Here is a 16,732-nt window from a genome sequence, read left to right as displayed (position 1 = left end):
TGGAGTGGGAGTTTGGGATTAGCAGATGTAAGCTATTATATGGAATGGATAAAAAACAAGGTCCTACTGTATAGCACAGAGAACTATATTCAGTATCCTATGCTAAATCATAATGGAAAAGAATATTAAAAAAAGAATGTATATATATAGGTAACTAGATCACTTTGCTGTACAGAAATTGACACATTGTAAATCAACTATACTTGAGTAAAACAAAAGTGATTTAGCAGCAGTTTTGGATCAATAAGTATGTTTGAGATCAGTATGTATACTAGGCATCAGTAAATATTTATACTTATTAAACTCTTTCTCACCCAGAAGATTTTATTTAAATATAGTTAATGGCAGTAAACTGTTTTTCCATAAAGTTTTAATGGAATACAAAATGGCAAAGAACATTGGTTCCACCTGTTCTGGTTTTAAGGCATGGAGATGCACTCTTGTTACCTCAAGTGATGGAGGTTTTTTTGTTTTGGATTCTTGGGGAGGGAAGGAAGCCCAACACAGTCGATCTCTGCAGTTGTGATGAAACAGTTTCTGAGAGCTAACAAGGTGTTTCCTCAATCCATAGCCCCTGCCCTTTACCTCCCTCCTGCCAAGCAGTGGAAACCATTTTCAGGGGAAATCAATATTTATAAAACATAAAAATTGAGCTTCACTGATTCAAGTGAAAGTTAGGGGGCCGATCTCTGCCAGCCTTTTCCCCCTCTTCTGCCCCTCTGACACTTCCTTCTCCTTTTCCCTTCTTCCCGAGGCCCTTCTGAGGATCTATAGGAACATGTGTAAACTCCTCTAACACCAGTCATTCCTCATCAGCTAGAAGAGCAGTAACTCTCTTGGCCCTCTTTTTGCTTTGGTGACTCCCTGGCAACTCTAGTAAATGCCATTCCCCTCCGGTGCTGAACCTCCTGCCGCTTTTCTGGTCACCTTCTTATGACTTAGCTTCTATTTGTCTGTCTTTATACCATGAACTAGTGTCATCTTCTGCTGCTGCTACTGATTATAGTACAATCTTTATGTCTCATATTCAAGTGCCTCAACAAATAGGCTCTAATTGGATTGATTAGTTATTATCCAATATAGAGTCACTTCTCTTGGGGTCTGCTAGGCTCCCTCATGTCCAGTTCTAAAAATGGCTGCCGTTGGCACAGAGGCCCATTCTTCATCCTTTCACATGTAGCTAAGCTATTGGGGTCACATGACACAAGGCTGGGTGGAGAACTCCTGATTGCTTCCCTCAGAAGGTGGCTGTGGTTGTTTTTTGGCCTATTCATTACATAGGATGCTCTATACGTTCTTGATACCTCAGCTAATCAAAAATGGACAGCTTTTTTTTGTTTGATCCTATTTTGTTGGTAATAATGATAACAGCCTTAGCTATCACTCAAGTGTTTTCCTTGTGCAGGAACTGTATTAAGCATTTTACATGTAGTAGCTCATGAGCTGTGTGATGCATTTTACTGATGAAAAAACTGAGTCACGTTGAAATATGAAGTGCCTGTTCAACGTTTACAGCTTTTCATTAGTGGGGTGGGGAGGGTTGAATACAGGCAGTCACCTTTCCAAACAGTAAAAGACTTATAGTCTATAGCATAACATTTCAGAGCTGCAACTGACCAGGGCAATCATCTGTCATATTTCTCCTATTTTACATGTGAGACAATTGAGAGTTTAGGTGACTTGCTTAAGGTTGCAGAGGCCAGTCATTTCCAGCGAACCCAGAGTTTCTAATTCCTAGACTAGTCCTCTTTCTGCTTTAGAACGAGTACCTAAGACACAAAGTTTTGAATGTTAATCTTGAAACCCAAACCTATTAAGTGTTAGCAGATACAGTAAGTGGATACATAATGTATGGTCGTACACAATCATCCATGTAGGCTTTTTTTTTTTTAGCTTACTATTTAGCTTGAGGATGGGATATATATACAGAGAAGAGACTGGAGTTGATTATTCACAAGAAATATTTATTGAAGAAACTTATTATTATTATTTTTGGCTGAGCCAGGCGGCATTCGGGATCTTAGTTCCCTGCAGAAACTATTATTGAATTAACGTCCTCATGTCTAGCTGAAGGTGAAAGTACTTTCTTGCCAGGCTGGAATCTTCCTGTGAGGTTATATGTGGCAGTGATTGAGAAAGTCCAACATAAAGCATGATGGAGGAAATCAATTTAAATACAGTGAAGGTGCACAACCCTGGAGGGTTTGGTAAAGAAACTTGGATTAAAGATAGAAAAGAGCTAATTATGCTAGATGTAAAATATTTACTTATTCCCTTCTTTGAAAAAGCATTTACTTTTGTAATGCATCTTGGTTTTTAATGAAACATGACCATGGAGTTAAGTTGCTTACTAAAGGGTTAGCAGAATAGCCCCGGCTTGACTAAATGACATAACTTTATGGGTAGTCAGGTCCAAAAAGGATATTTAAACTCTAAAGAATGTCTTGACTCTTGAAAGTTAGTAAAATACAGAAGCCTAGTACATTCCTCTAAGTCAATAAAATAAGAGCAGCTCAGAATGTTTTCCTTGGTAGAAATGCAGATTCTCAGCCACCATCCTGCACATCAAGATACGTTCAGAGCGGGCCTCAGCAGTTTGGGTTTTAACAAGCGCTCCAGGTGATTCCAGTGCTTGCGAAGTTTGAGAACCACTGTCATAGAAGCAACCAACTTAACAGTTAAAACAATGTCATTTTGATTGTGTTGGAGAAGAAGTGAGATATTTTCCTGCTAAAGTTTTAGAATCAATAAACAACGAGCTCAACTAGTGTCTTCTCTGGATAAAGTTACGATTGTGGTAAACTGTTTTTCATATATCTAATGGAAAGAGTGTATATAGGCATTGGAAGTCCTAGCTTCGTAGTTTATCTCAGATATATGCTAATTAACCTTGAGGAAGTTTCTTTTTTAAGGCCATAGCTGCTTCTTCTGAAAAATGGGACAATACCATCCACCAGGGAGGATCATAGAAAGGGTTGGAAATAATGTAAACAAGTGCTCAATACTTAATAGGCATTGAAAGACCATTCATTATTACTTAAATCATCAGCTTTGTTGTTTTTCTCCCAGTTTAGAGACTATAGCTCCCTCAACACTGTTTACATTTATTAAAAAATAATTTGAAATGTTAATTCAGAGATATCAGTTTTTTATCTTCCTAAATCATCCTTGGCTAGATCATTCTTGGCATATAGTCTACTGCTTGGTCACCTAATACTATGTTAGGGGAAATTCCAGACCAACTAGAATTGAACTCAGTTCACTTGAGACAGTGATTTTGGCAAACTGCCAGTTAACTTTCAGCCTGGATTAAACTTTTCTAGAATCTAAAAGGAAACAAGATCATTTAAATTATTGTAGTCACAAGTAGAAAATTGGAAGAATGATTTCATTCTAGGCCTCTTTAGAACTAAGTTATACCTTATGTAGGATTAAAAAAAAAGAATTTAATGTGAATTTGAATTTTAGGACACTTGATAATTGGATATACGTATTTGTAGAATGAAAGTTGGAACTCATTGTACTTAAGTAGCGCTGAGAGAATGACACTGATGGGATGAATGTTGGCTAAGCAGGATCCATCTTTCCGATCCTACATTTTGCCTCCCCCCCTTTTTTCTTTTTGAATTAATTTTCTTCTGTAATTGTGGAAAACATTTTTATGGTTCCAAAGGAAAAACTATAAAAGACGGTACATTCAGAGAAGTCTAGCTTCCAAGTTTATGCTGTCTGCTAACTGTTCTCTTCCTCTCCCTATAGGCAATCATTTTTGTTTGTTTTTGGTTTATTCTTTTTTAAAAATAAACACATTCATTTTTATCTTCCTTTGTGGATAAAAGGCAACATTATATTTACACTGTTCTGCACTTTACTTTTTTCACTATTCTGTAGCTTGTAGATCTTATACCACTTTACAACTGCATAATACTCAGCTGCATAGTACTTTGTCATATAGATGTATTGTAGTTTATTCAACCATCTTCTGTTGATAGACATTTAGTTTGCTTCCATTCTTTGCTATTACAAATAGTATTTTGCAGTATATCTTTGGAATAAGTTCCTAGAAATGAGATTGTGGGTCATAGTTTAAATGCAGATGTAATTTTGCTAGCAGTTGCCAACTTTCCCTCCATAGAGGTTGTAACAGTTTCTGTTCCCATTAGGAATGTGTGAGAATCCTTATTTCCTTACAGCTTTGTCAACAGAGTATGTCAGACTTTTGGAGTTTTGCTAATCTGATACGTGAGAAATGATTACATCAGCATCCAGTTGACTCTTGAACAACACAGGTTTGAACATTGTGGGTCCACTTATATGTGGATTTTTTTCAATAGTAAATTTTACAGTACTACACGATCTGTTCTTGCTTGAATCTGTGAATGCAGAACCATGGATGTGGAGTATAGGGAGGGCCAACCATAACTTATACAAGGAGTTTTGACTGAGCCGAGGGTTGGTGCCCCTAACCCCCGTGTTGTTGAAGGGTCAGCCGTAGTTTTAATTAGTGTTTCTCTTCTTATGAGTGAGAGTAAACATTAATTAAACATCTTTTCACTTAAACTTTTGAATTGACTTCATATTTATGTTTATTTTTTAAGGAAGTATTTCTTGGTTATTACTGCTGCTACTGTTGCAAATAATTATTCTGGATTTTCCCCCCCAGAGGCCGTAATAATAATCACTCAAGAAACAGTGTTACCTCGCACGTATGATTAAATAAAAAAGACCTATTTACATATTTCTTGTATTCAGAGATGTCACAATCTAATTTGGGAAAAAAGACTTGCATGAAGATCATCATGGTTCAGTGAAATAAATGCTGATGGAGATAAATACCAAGTTCTGTGGGAGCATTGAGATGGGATGGAGTGACTTGGCTATCAGGAAGGTATCAGGAAGATGATTGGTTAGCATATGAGGTAGTCTTTGGGTTGAGTCTTTAAGGAAGAGGAGGAGATTTCTAGGCTGACCCTGCCTGGAAGAGTATTACTGCCAGAGGAAGCAATGCCAAGGAAGAATGTGGTGTCTGAGCATTCACAGGTCACCTGGTTTTGTGGTGGGTTGTGGTGGGCTGGGCGTTGTGACGTGACTGCAGCTGGACCATCTGGATTTGCTAGGTCTCCACTTCTTGACCCTGAGCCCACTTCTAAATTTAAGCACAACAATGCCAACTTGATTAAAAATTTGATTAAAATATTCATGTTTCTATTTTCTTAATTTTCCCCCTGAAGCATACATCCCCTCTTGATAATCTTCCTACTCATTTTTGAATAAACTGGGAAGGGTAACCCTGAGAGGAGGTAGGGTGATTTCTTTGCCCCCTTCCCATTTTATTGTTGAGCAAGCCTAAAGACTTTATTTTTCATCTCTGCTGTACTTTTGATTTATACTTACTGCTTGCTTATTGCCAAGTTCGAGGCTCCTTATATAGTAGCTTGTTGTTTTTTTTAATTAATTAATTAATTTTTGGCTGCATTGGGTCTTTGTCGCTGCACGTGGGCTTTCACTAGTTGTGGGAGCTGGGGCTACTTTTCGTTGCGGTGCGCGGCCTTCTCATTGTGGTGGCTTCTTTTGTTGCGGAGCAAGGGCTCTAGGTACGTGGGCTTCAGTAGTTGTGGCCTGTGAGCTCAGTAGTTGTGGCTCGTGGGCTCTAGAGTGCAGGTTCAGTAGTTGCGGCGCACGGGCTTAGTTACTCTGTGGCATGTGGGATCTTCCTGGACCAGGGCTCGAACCCATGTCCCCTCATTGGCAGGCAGATTCTTATCCACTGAGCCACCAGGGAAGCCCAGTAGCTTGTTTTGTTCGCTTAAGGGAAAGGACTGGCAAGGTGTGAGGGTGGTTATAAGAGAGTTGATAAGGCTGGAAAGGTAGGCAGGGGCTAGTCGGAAACTTTGTATCTCATTTTGAGGAATGTGTATTTTATAGTTGAGTTTCTAAAAATCTGAAATGGATAAGGGGCAGAGGAGAGGGATTGGAGGAGGGGAATGACAAGATTAGCTTTACACTTTTGAAAGGTAACTTTGATGACTGTGTGGAGGAAGATGGACTGGACAGTGTACAGTGTAGACAAGGGGGCAATGGTCCCCAGACCAGCAGCATCACCTGGGAACTTGTTAGAAATACAGATTCTCAGGTCCCACCCCGGACCTACTGAATCAGAAACTCTGGGAGTGGGGTGCAGCAATCTGTGTTTTATTTGATTCTGGTGAATGTGAAAGTTTGAGACTAGGGATATGAAGGCTAATGAGGCTGTATATTATGGTTTGCAAATGCCTTTCACATTAATTATGTAGTTGATTTTGTTGAGATGATCATTATATTTGTGTCTTACTTTCACAGTCAAAGAGAAATAGAATAACTAGGATTTTGTGATTTAGTTACTTATATGAAAGCCTAGTATTAAGATTTGAGAAGCTGGGATAATGTGGTAATATATTATACTGGAAGAGGGAGACAGTCTAGGATCATGTGGAACAATAAATACAGTCATGGGGAAGTACTGTAGTAGAATAAAACAAGTAAGAGGTGCTTAATCTTGAATGCTCTAGATGTTACCTGTACATGACATTGATTTGTATCGTGGTACTTAAATCTGCGATGGGGAAAACTGAAGATATTATTTTTTAAAAAAGGGGAACATGAACTCTTTGTGGAGCCCAGAGGAAAGGATGGGTTTACTCAAGATTTGCTGAGATGCCCTGTGCAATCGGTTCCACACAGCTGTTATGAGGTGGTCTATTTTCATTCTTTAAATAATAGCTAGCAGCTGATTTGCATCTAACCCAGTTTTCATTTGTTTTTCTTTGAGAGTGTGAGGGCTGTGGGTTTAAATATCAACTTTCTGGAAGTGGGACTGAGTAAATCTGATAATCTTCTTTATTTTCCTCTGTTAGCTTTGCTGGGTGACCAAAAGGACAGATAAAGCAAATGCTTTGTAAATATCATAATTGTATCTTAAAGGATAAGTAATCTTTTTTTTCTCCTTCGAATTTTATTCCAGGACCCATCAGTTACACAAGTGACAAGAAATGTCCCCCCAGGACTTGATGAATACAATCCATTCTCGGATTCTAGAACAGTAAGACTATTCTTAATTGGACTACTTTTAAATATTAAAATGGAAATTAAATAGGATTTATATTTCAATTATGGTTTCTTTTTAGTTGATTGGTTAAACTTATATAAAATAAGCTGTTAGTGTTTTATTTAGAATTTAGCAAGTTTATTAAAACAGGAGGGAATATTTCTAGTAATTGGAAATTACCATGATGGTTCTACAAATTAAATTGCTAATAACCCCTCTAATATGTTAAAATTACTACAGTTCCTTAAACAGGAGAGGTTTTTTGGTATACATGTTAGTTTTATGGTAATACAGGGTGATGTTTTCTTACAAAGAGAGATGTTCGTCTGGAACTGTACCATGAATATTTGTATGATTGTCATTTGAATTAGGTGATTCTGAATAGGACTAGCTTTCTACTCTGGTAGACTAGAACCTCTGGAACCTGGCCTAGGAGCATATTCTTCTCAAAATGTAGTCTTGGTTTATAAAATGAAGGAGTATGGAAAAACCCTTAAAGGATAGGGTTCTCTACCCTGAGTGCATATTAGAAGCACCTGGAGAACTTTATTACAGTATCTCTTAGGGCTCTAATCTCTCACAGGGCAGTTTTGTTTTTTTGTTTTTGCTATAGCGCTTTTGATGATTTTATTGTGAGCCAGTTTTGAGGCCTACTGAAGGTAGGTTCTGTTGTGAATTCTCCCTCAGAATTTCTCTGGCAAATAATTTTGTCTCCTGTATTTGAGTTTTTAGCTCAAATATCAGACTCATGAGGCCTCCAATTTTAAACATTGTTGGCTCTTGAACTGTTAGTCATCCTCTTAAAGATTATTAAAATTCGTCAGTTTTGTGCTTGGATTTACATGTCATTATAAGGATCCTTACTTGATCATCTCTTCCTGATGCATGTTTTTCATAGTCTAGAAAATAATTCTAGAAGATCGTGTAGGCTTTTGTTTGGAAATTTCTTCGAGATGTATTAACTTTTTAGTTTTAAGGAGAGCTTTGTACAAAGTAAAAGCACTAAAATAACAGTGAACTTTAAAATTTCACTTTATTTCAAAGCCCTCATTTATTTTAACAGCCTCTGTTTATGTGTAGCAGCTGCAACCCAGGCGGAGATCATCAAGTGTTCTTTGAGCATGTCAGTTTCAGATTGAACCCTGTGAAATGGCCAATAAGTTGACCACTTTTGACATGTAAAGATGGCAGTGTCGTATGGCTCAACCTTATAGTGAACTGTGAAAATGTATGAGATTGCAACTTGGTAGGAGTTGAAAGGGAGAAAAAGAAAAGCCCGGTATATTTTATTCCACTATATGTAGTTTGATAATTTCTGGGAGGGTGGAGATGGGAACAAGACTGTTAAAGTTTGTTGGTAAAGAATAAAGGGAGGTTTTTATATATTTTTTTGGAAGATTTTACTAGCAAAAAATGTTTAACCTTTTTACAGCAGCAGCTTTACATTATTCTTTTTAGAAGTAGTAATGTTCTTCAACAAGTTGTCTACTCTGTGCCATGTGCTTTACCTGTATTATCTTATCGAATTCTTATAACAGCATTCAAAATGGATATTTTTTGTTTCCTTTTACTGATAAAGAATCTTAGACACAAGTCATTCAGCTAGTAAGTGGCAGAACTGGTTTATGTAACTCATCTTTTTTCTGTAAAGCTTTTGCCTTTTCCATTTTGTTAGTGCTGTCTTTAGAGACAGATGCCTAAGAAATAGAAGATAATGTCCCGGTCTATGGAAAATTTCTCACCTAATTGGGATTTTAAAAAATTACACGAATTAGATATATCCAGGAAGAATAAAACAAAAATGTAAGTTATGGTTCTAAATGTTGAGACTTTACAGTCAAGGAAAGGTTTTCTGAAAGAGAGTAGCTAGGCAATAATGAAAAGCCAGCTTGCAACGAAACACTTCTCTTAGATTTGATGAGTAAGATAGTGTCAGAACCAGGAAAAATATTGTTACAAGAGCACTTAGGCATTTTCCACTGAACTTTTTACATGATGGAAAATACAGATGCAATAATTTAAAAATTCAAAATTCTTTTGTTTCCTGTATGTATGATTCTAGAAATTTGTCCCACCACTCCCCCCTCCCCGCCTGTTTTTGCAGCTGTGACTATTTTCTAAGAGCAGACGTACTTGGATAATTGATGTAAGTGATATGTCAGAACTCAGTCCAGATACTATTTTAGTTGATTGTTGTTATCCATATTTGTCTTAGACAAGTATTTGTGAAAATGAAGCTTCTAGATTGTTGCAGAAGGGTGTGGTGAGCTACTTGAGGTCAAGTAGGAAGATCCTTCAGCAGAATGAGCATATAACCTTAAGATTTTAGAAAGTTCCTGTCTTTTTAATTTTTTTATTAGGTTTCCTTTTATATTTAGTTTTCTGTTTGAATGGAAACTTCAAGGAAAGTAACAATTAAATATTTAAATAATTTTAATAATTTACATATTAATTCATTCTGTATTATAAATTCAGAGAAAGGAATCCTCATAAAACACCACATAGTTTAGACTTAGTCTGTTGGTAGTATACTGGAAAGCTATTCAGCAGTCGAAATGTGGTGGTCTGAATTGAGATGTGCTATAAAATGGAAGGTAGTCTTTGGTTATGAAATAATTTTTTTCTGTTTGAACTCAAAATGCATTTTACCACTGGAATTATGTTGAGCTTGGTGGGTAGCTTCCCTGGCCTGCCCTCTAAAGCTTAATGCATAAATTACTAGAAGGATTAGCTCATCCTTGAGAACTGTTATGTATTTAGGGGGAATGTTTTCCTTTTAAATTAGGCAACAGTTTAAAATGCCTACTGCAGCTTGATTCTCACTCGTTTCAGCCACTGGTGATGGCATTCACGGCTTCAGACAGGATGTCTTCTGGCGGGTGTTGAAGTACAGGGATAGGGAGACCTATGTGTGTTGCTGGGGGAAGTGTGGTGCTGTTGATAAAATCCTTAGTGATGTTTCTCAGGGCCTAGTTTACTGTCATATTTTTTTTCTTCAGGAATAAGTTGCTTGATTCCTTTTCTGTTCTGCTAGTTGTTGACATATATGATTTCTGTCATATAAAGCAGCAAGATGTGCAGAAGAACCAAGAGAAGAAAATTCCAAGTACTGGCACGCTCATGTGGTCATTTCTGACCATAAAGGACATAGATAAATGATTTATGTAAGTAAGAACTGCCTCTGACTAAGTTAATTCAGGACATGGAGTAGACTGAGAGTCATAAGACCCGGATTCTAATCCAGGCCTTGCCGCTAATTAGTTGGTACCTTTAGACAAGCCATCTAACCTCTCTGGGCATCTTTTTTTTTCTTTTTTTTCAATGTGTAACAGTGGAGGCAGAGAGGAAGATGTTGAGTTAAATAATTTCTGATGTCAGCTTTTGTTTTGAAAATGGATAAAACTTTTAGCTCCAGGCACTGACTGGATAGTACATAGTAGCTTGCCTATTTTTAATACCACAAAAGCAATTCCTGTACTGTAATATCTGTCTTTCTTTTCCCTTGGCACGCATTTCCTTTTTTCTTTCTCCTTTGCTTCTTGTCTTTCTTGGAGCTCGTTATCGGTCCCTTCTGAAACCAGTCTTCTTTGTTTCTTGTCTCATTTAATGATAACTATTGGCTTCTGTTCTTCTAGTGTCATTGGCTGGAAGTACCTGAGTCGTCGTTGGCTCAAACAGCTTCTTTTCCTACATCTAATCAGTAGCCACGTCCTGTCATTTATACCTCCAGGAGATATTACCTGTCTGTCCTTTTCATTCCTACTAAACCGTCCTAATTCAGGTACTCATGTGAGATAATACAATGACCTGTCTACTTACCTGTCTCCAGTTTCTCTTCTTCAAATCAGTTTTTTGCACTATGACTAGAATTATTTTTTTAAGGCAAAGTTCAGATTAGGTCTTTTCTCCTTAGAAATGTGTGCATTGATTATGCATTGCCTACATAGTAGTGTGCCATGTGGGGCTTCCATGATTTGACTTAAGACTATCTTTTTTTATTTTTAATTTTTTATAGTCTTTATTTTTTAGAGCAGTTTGAGGTTTACAGAAAAATTGAGCAGAAAGTAGAGAGTCTCCATAGACTTCTTCCCCAGACTGTCTGTTTAATCTTATCGTCTAAGGTGCCATTTGCTCCAGCTAAAGTCATCTACTTTCTAACCCACAGCCCCATTGAGACCACCTTCCTTAGGGCATTTATTGGTCATTGAATGGAGTAAAGAGACACTGTGTGTGGTCATAATGCCTGGCTTCCCTAGGTTATCCTTACCTCCTTTAATGGGCCAAGATGAACCTCTCATACTAGGTATATTAATTTTCTATTGCTGTGTAACAAATTACTAAAAATTTAGCAGCTTGAAAAAGCACACATTTATTATTTTATCATTTCTGTAGGTCAGGAGTTTGGGCACAGCTTAACTGGGTCATTTGTTCAGGGTTTTATTTTATTTTATTTTTTTTTTAAATTTATTTATTTATGGCTGTGTTGTGTCTTCGTTTCTGTGCGAGGGCCCTCTCTAGTTGTGGCAAGCGGGGGCCACTCCTCATCGCGGTGCGCGGGCCTCTCACTATCGCGGCCTCTCTTGTTGCGGAGCACAGGCTCCAGACGCGCAAGCTCAGTAATTGTGGCTCACGGGCCCAGTTGCTCCGTGGCATGTGGGATCCTCCCAGACCAGGGCTCGAACCCGTGTCCCCTGCATTGGCAGGCAGATTCTCAACCACTGCACCACCAGGGAAGCCTGTTCAGGGTTTTACAAGGTTGTCATCAAGGTGTGATCTGGGCTGCATTCTCATCCAGAGGCTGGACTGGGGAAGAATCTGTTTCCAAGCTCATTCAGGTTGTTGCCAGAATTAATACCCTTGTGATTGTATGACTGGGGGCCCCAGCTTTTGGCCAGCTATCAGCTGGAGGCCACCTTCAGGTCATCGATGCTGTCTACAGTTCCTAGAGGCTGCATGGTTTCTTGCCACACAGGCTTCAACATCATGGCCACTTATTTCAGAGAGTCTGCAGAGAGTCTCTCACACTTTGCTACTAAGATGGAGTCCCTATGTTACATAATGTAATCAAGGGAATGATATCCCATCACTGTTAACCGAATTCTGTTGATTAGAAGCATGTCACAGGTCCTGCATACACTCAAGGAGAGGGTATTATATTAAGACGTGAACACCAGGAGGGTAGAATCATTGAGATTCACCTTAGGGTTTGTATGCCACACTGGGAATAAGATGGCACATTATGGTTAGGACTGTATAACTTCACATCTCTTCATGCCCATTTAAAAGGATCAAAGTGGAGCCTGCAGAACACTTATCCCTCCCTACCCTCAACACTCGACTGCCCTAAGTTTATCAGGACTAATCTCATTATGCCTTCGATTCCTGTTTATGTCATTCTCTACGAGAAGCCCCAGACTCCTCCTCATCTCCCGGATTTTAATCCTCATGATGCGTCTGCACATTTCTTATTCTGAGCCCTTCTGTTTCCTTAATTCCTGAAACTTGTGCTTTCTGGAAGTCAGAGTCCAACTTCATCAGAATCCCCTATATCTTTATCTTTTTCTCTGAATGTTTTATCCTTTGCTCTGTGGAAACTGGCCTTTCTGTGAGGACACTGCTTCCCCTGTAACCTTCTCCAAAACTAGCTGCTTTTTCTCTCACAGTTCTCAGACAGCTGGGCATAAAATTGGGGTAGGTATTGTCTTTGTTTCTAGTTGCTGCTTCTAGACAGTCTTCCTCCTTCCTGTCTAAAAAAAATCCCATGTCATCATTTGAATCTCATGTCATCAGATTATAATTGGGTCCCAGGTCTCATTGTGGCTGTCATCTACTGATCTCTGAATTACTACACCTTATTTCTCTTTGTTTTCATTTCTTAATTTTAGTTCTTGGTTCACTATTACTCTTTCCAACACTATTCCTATTTTGTAATTTTTAAAAACATCTTTTCCCTACTCTATTTTCCCCATCCACCATTATGTATTTCTTTTTCTTTTTTTTGGCTGCGCTGCACGGCTTGCTGGATCTCAGTTCCCTGACCAGGGATTGAAGCTGGGCCATGGCAGTGAAAGCTCGGAATCCTAACCACTAGGTCACCAGGGAACTCCTCCTGAATGTCATATATGTTTTTTTTTTTTTTTTTTTGGCCACACCACGCAGCATGCGGAATCCTAGTTCCCTGACCAGAGGTCGAACCCATGCCCCCTGCAGTGGAAGCGTGGAGTTTTAACCACTGGACTGCCAAGGAAGTCCCCACTGTCCTATTTTGAATTCTTAGTGATGATCTTTCCAACATCCTGCCTGTCATTGCCTTGACCTCATCTCTTCCATTGATTTTTGCATTCCATGTTATCTCAAGTCACTCACTCCCATTTCTTATATCTTTTCGGTTACTCTTCTAGTTCCTCAATTTCAACACATCTTTCAATTCCACCAGGACCTCTGGCTTGTTGATCCTACTATGTCACTGCCCTTTATCTACATCTTACTCTCTTCTCTCAGCCTAAATTCCACATCCAGTTGTCATAATCACTCCCCATGTACTCTCAACTCCCTTGCCTTCCCCTCTCCCCCTTACTTTGACATAATCTTTTGGCTAGAAGCCAAGCCCTGGTTAAAGACAACTCTGTATACTCTCTGCCCTTACCTTGCAGCTAAATATGGAGAAACACATGTAAACATACTGAATGGCCTCATTTTTAGTTCATAACCAGCTCTAAGTTGTACTGAATGTCCTAGTTATTTAATTGTCCACTCTCTTCTTCTCTCTCCTCATCTTTAAAATCTGTCCTCCTATCCTCATTCTCAGTTGATGACCTTACTTCTTATTTCACTGAGAAAATTGAAGCAACCAGTAGAGAACATCCACAGACTTCCACCATCACGTCTACCTACTTACCAGCGTTTATACCCATGTGTTCTGTTTTCCTGCCTTTTGCTTATAGATGAACTGTCTGTGCTTCTATCTAAAGCCATTCCCTCTGTTTGTGCAGTAGATTCCATGTACTTTCACTTAAGAACTTTGCTGAATTGCTCCTCTCCAACATCACTAGTTTTATCACTTTCTACTGGATCGTTCACATCATCATAAAAACATGTTTTCTTCTATGTTAGGGGAAAAAAAAATCACAAAAATTTATTATTCATTTAACAGCTTTATTAGATAATTAATATACCATACACTCATTTAAAGTGTACAATTAAATGTTTTTAGTGTAGTAATAGAGTTGTACAACCATTACCACATTCTAATTTTAGAATATTTTTGTCTCTTCTACCCCTGAAAGAAACCCTGCATCCTTTATCAGTTACTTCACATTCCTCCCTCCCTCTCCAGCCATAGGCAAGTATTATTTACTTTCTGTCTCTATAGATTTGCCTATTCTGGACATTTCATATAAATGGAATCGTAAAATGTGTGGTCTTGTGCAACTGGTCCTTTTACTTAGCGTAATATTTTCAAGGTTCCACTGTGTTGTGGCATATATCAGTACTTCATTCCTTTTTTATGGCTTTTTATACCACATTTTATTTATGCATTCATCAGTTGATGGGCAGTTACATTGTTTCCAACTTTTGGCTGCTCTGAACCTTTGTGTACTAGTTTTTGTGTGGACATATGTTTTCATTTCTCTTGGATATATACATAGGAGTGGAATGGTAGGGTCATATGGTAATAATATGTTTAACTTTTTGAGGAACTACCAGGCTGTTTAACAAAGTGGCTGCACCACTTTATAATCTAATCAGCAGTGTAGAAGGGTTCCAATGTCTTCACATCCTTGCCAAATTTTTTATTGTCTGACTTTTTGCTTACAGCCATCTTAGCGGATGTGCAGTGATATATCCTTGTGGTTTTGGTTTGCATTTCCCTGATGGCTAATGATGTTGAACATTTTTTTTTCATGTGCTTATTGGCCATTCGTATGTTATCTTTGGAGAAGTGTCCAGATTCTTTGCTCATTTTAAAATTGGATTTTCTTTTTGATATTGAATACGTGATATTGGATACAGGTCACTTATGAAATAAGTGATTTGCAGATACAGTTAACCCTTGGACAACGCAGGTTTGAACTGTGGGGGTCCACATACACGTGAATTCCTTTCACTAAATAGTACAGTACTACACAATCAGTGGTTAATTGAATCCCCGATGCAGAACCTCGGATATGTAGGGCCGGCTCTAAAGTTATACGTGGATTTCCAGCTGTGTGGAGGATCAGTGCCTAACCCTTGCATTGTTCAAGTATTTTCTCCGATTCTGTGGGGTGTCTTTTCACTTTCCTGATAGTGTGCTTTGACACACAGAAGTTTTAAATTTTGGTGTCACATTTATCTTTTTTTTCTTTGGTTGCTTCTGTTTTTGGTGTCATATGTAAGAAGCCATTGCCTAACTCAAGGTCATAAAGATTTACTCCTAAGTTTTCTTCTAAGAGTTGTATAGTTTTAGTGCTTACATTTAGGTTTATGATCCATTTTGAATTAATTTTCATGAATGGTATGAGATAGGTTTACAGCTTCTTTCTTTTGCACGTGGATATCCACTAGTTCTAGCACCATTTATTGAAAAGACTCTTCTTCCGCGTTGGATTATTTTGGCACTCTTGATGAAAATCAATTAATGGTTAATGTAAGGGTGTATTTTTGGACTCTAAATTCTACTCTGTTGATCTGTGTCTATCCCTATGCCAGTCTCACACTGTCCTGATTACTGTAACTTTGTAACAAAACCTTATGTTAACCTCGTTTCCCTTTTGAGTCTAATTCTCACATCTCTGTCATTGAAAAACTTTCTCTGCTCCCAGTTGCTGCAGAACTCCTCTGAAGAGCTGTCTACTTCTCTTTCCCCTCAGCCCTTTCTCCTGAAAGGTATTTCAGTAAGTCTTTTGCTCCCAACACTCCACCAAAACACACTCTTCAAGGTAGCCAGTGACTTCCACGTTGCTAAATCCAGTGGTAAAATTGCAATCTTACTCCATCTATCAACAGCACTGACAGTTGATCACTATCTCATTCTTAGAAAACTTTTTTCATGTGGCTTTCAGAGCACTTAAGTTTTTCCTTCTCCGTCTCCTTTGCTGATTTCTCTCCTTTCCCTGCCCCTTCAGTCCCAGTATTGGAGTGTGCCAGGAGTTAGGCTTTGCTTCTCTTCTCTATCTATGGCCACTCAAATGGTTATTTCATCCAGTCTTACAGCTTTAGATATCATCTACGTGCTGGTGACTCCCAAATTTACATCTCCAGCACAGAACTCTGCTCTGAACACCACACTCATGTATTCAGCTGCCTGCTAGGTATGTCTACCTTGGATGTCTTAGAAACTGCAAATTCAGCTTGTCCAGTACTGAACTGAGCCCCCTCCTTAGAAACCTGCCCGTTTTCAGTCTTTCTTATTTCTCTCCTGTTAGTTGCTTAGGCCAAAACCTTGGTGGTATTTCATTATTTCCATTTCCTTACACATCACATTTCTGTCGGGGAATCCTCTTGGCTCTCCCTTACAAATACATACAGATCTGATGCCCTATCTCCATAGCCACCATTTGGCTTGAGCTGCCATCATCCCTTGCCTGGATTACTGCAGTGGTGGTTTCCTGACTACTCTCTCTCTTTCCACCTTTAATCTATTTTCAGCTCAGTAGCCAGAGTGAT

At 38.5% G+C, this 16,732-nt stretch overlaps 1 protein-coding gene across 3 annotated transcripts in view; it reads left to right on the top strand.

Annotated features, from left to right (window-relative positions):
- SCAMP1 (secretory carrier membrane protein 1) overlaps positions 1–16,732 on the top strand; it is a 105,308-nt gene that overhangs the window by 17,617 nt on the left and 70,959 nt on the right. The window contains exon 2 of one of the 3 annotated variants that reach the window (XM_082458225.1): positions 7,001–7,078. The exons of 1 other annotated variant lie outside the window; for it this stretch is intronic. In XM_082458225.1, the coding sequence (XP_082314351.1) occupies positions 7,001–7,078 (78 nt within the window). Of the gene's footprint in view, positions 1–7,000; positions 7,079–10,087; positions 10,249–16,732 lie in introns of those variants that run through there. One more of the 3 variants, XM_082458227.1, reaches the window with a different exon arrangement.

Source organism: Balaenoptera physalus (assembly GCF_965194825.1).
Source record: "Balaenoptera physalus genome assembly, chromosome: 3".
Taxonomy (NCBI): domain Eukaryota; kingdom Metazoa; phylum Chordata; class Mammalia; order Artiodactyla; family Balaenopteridae; genus Balaenoptera; species Balaenoptera physalus.
This window is presented reverse-complemented; position numbering and strand designations above follow the sequence as displayed.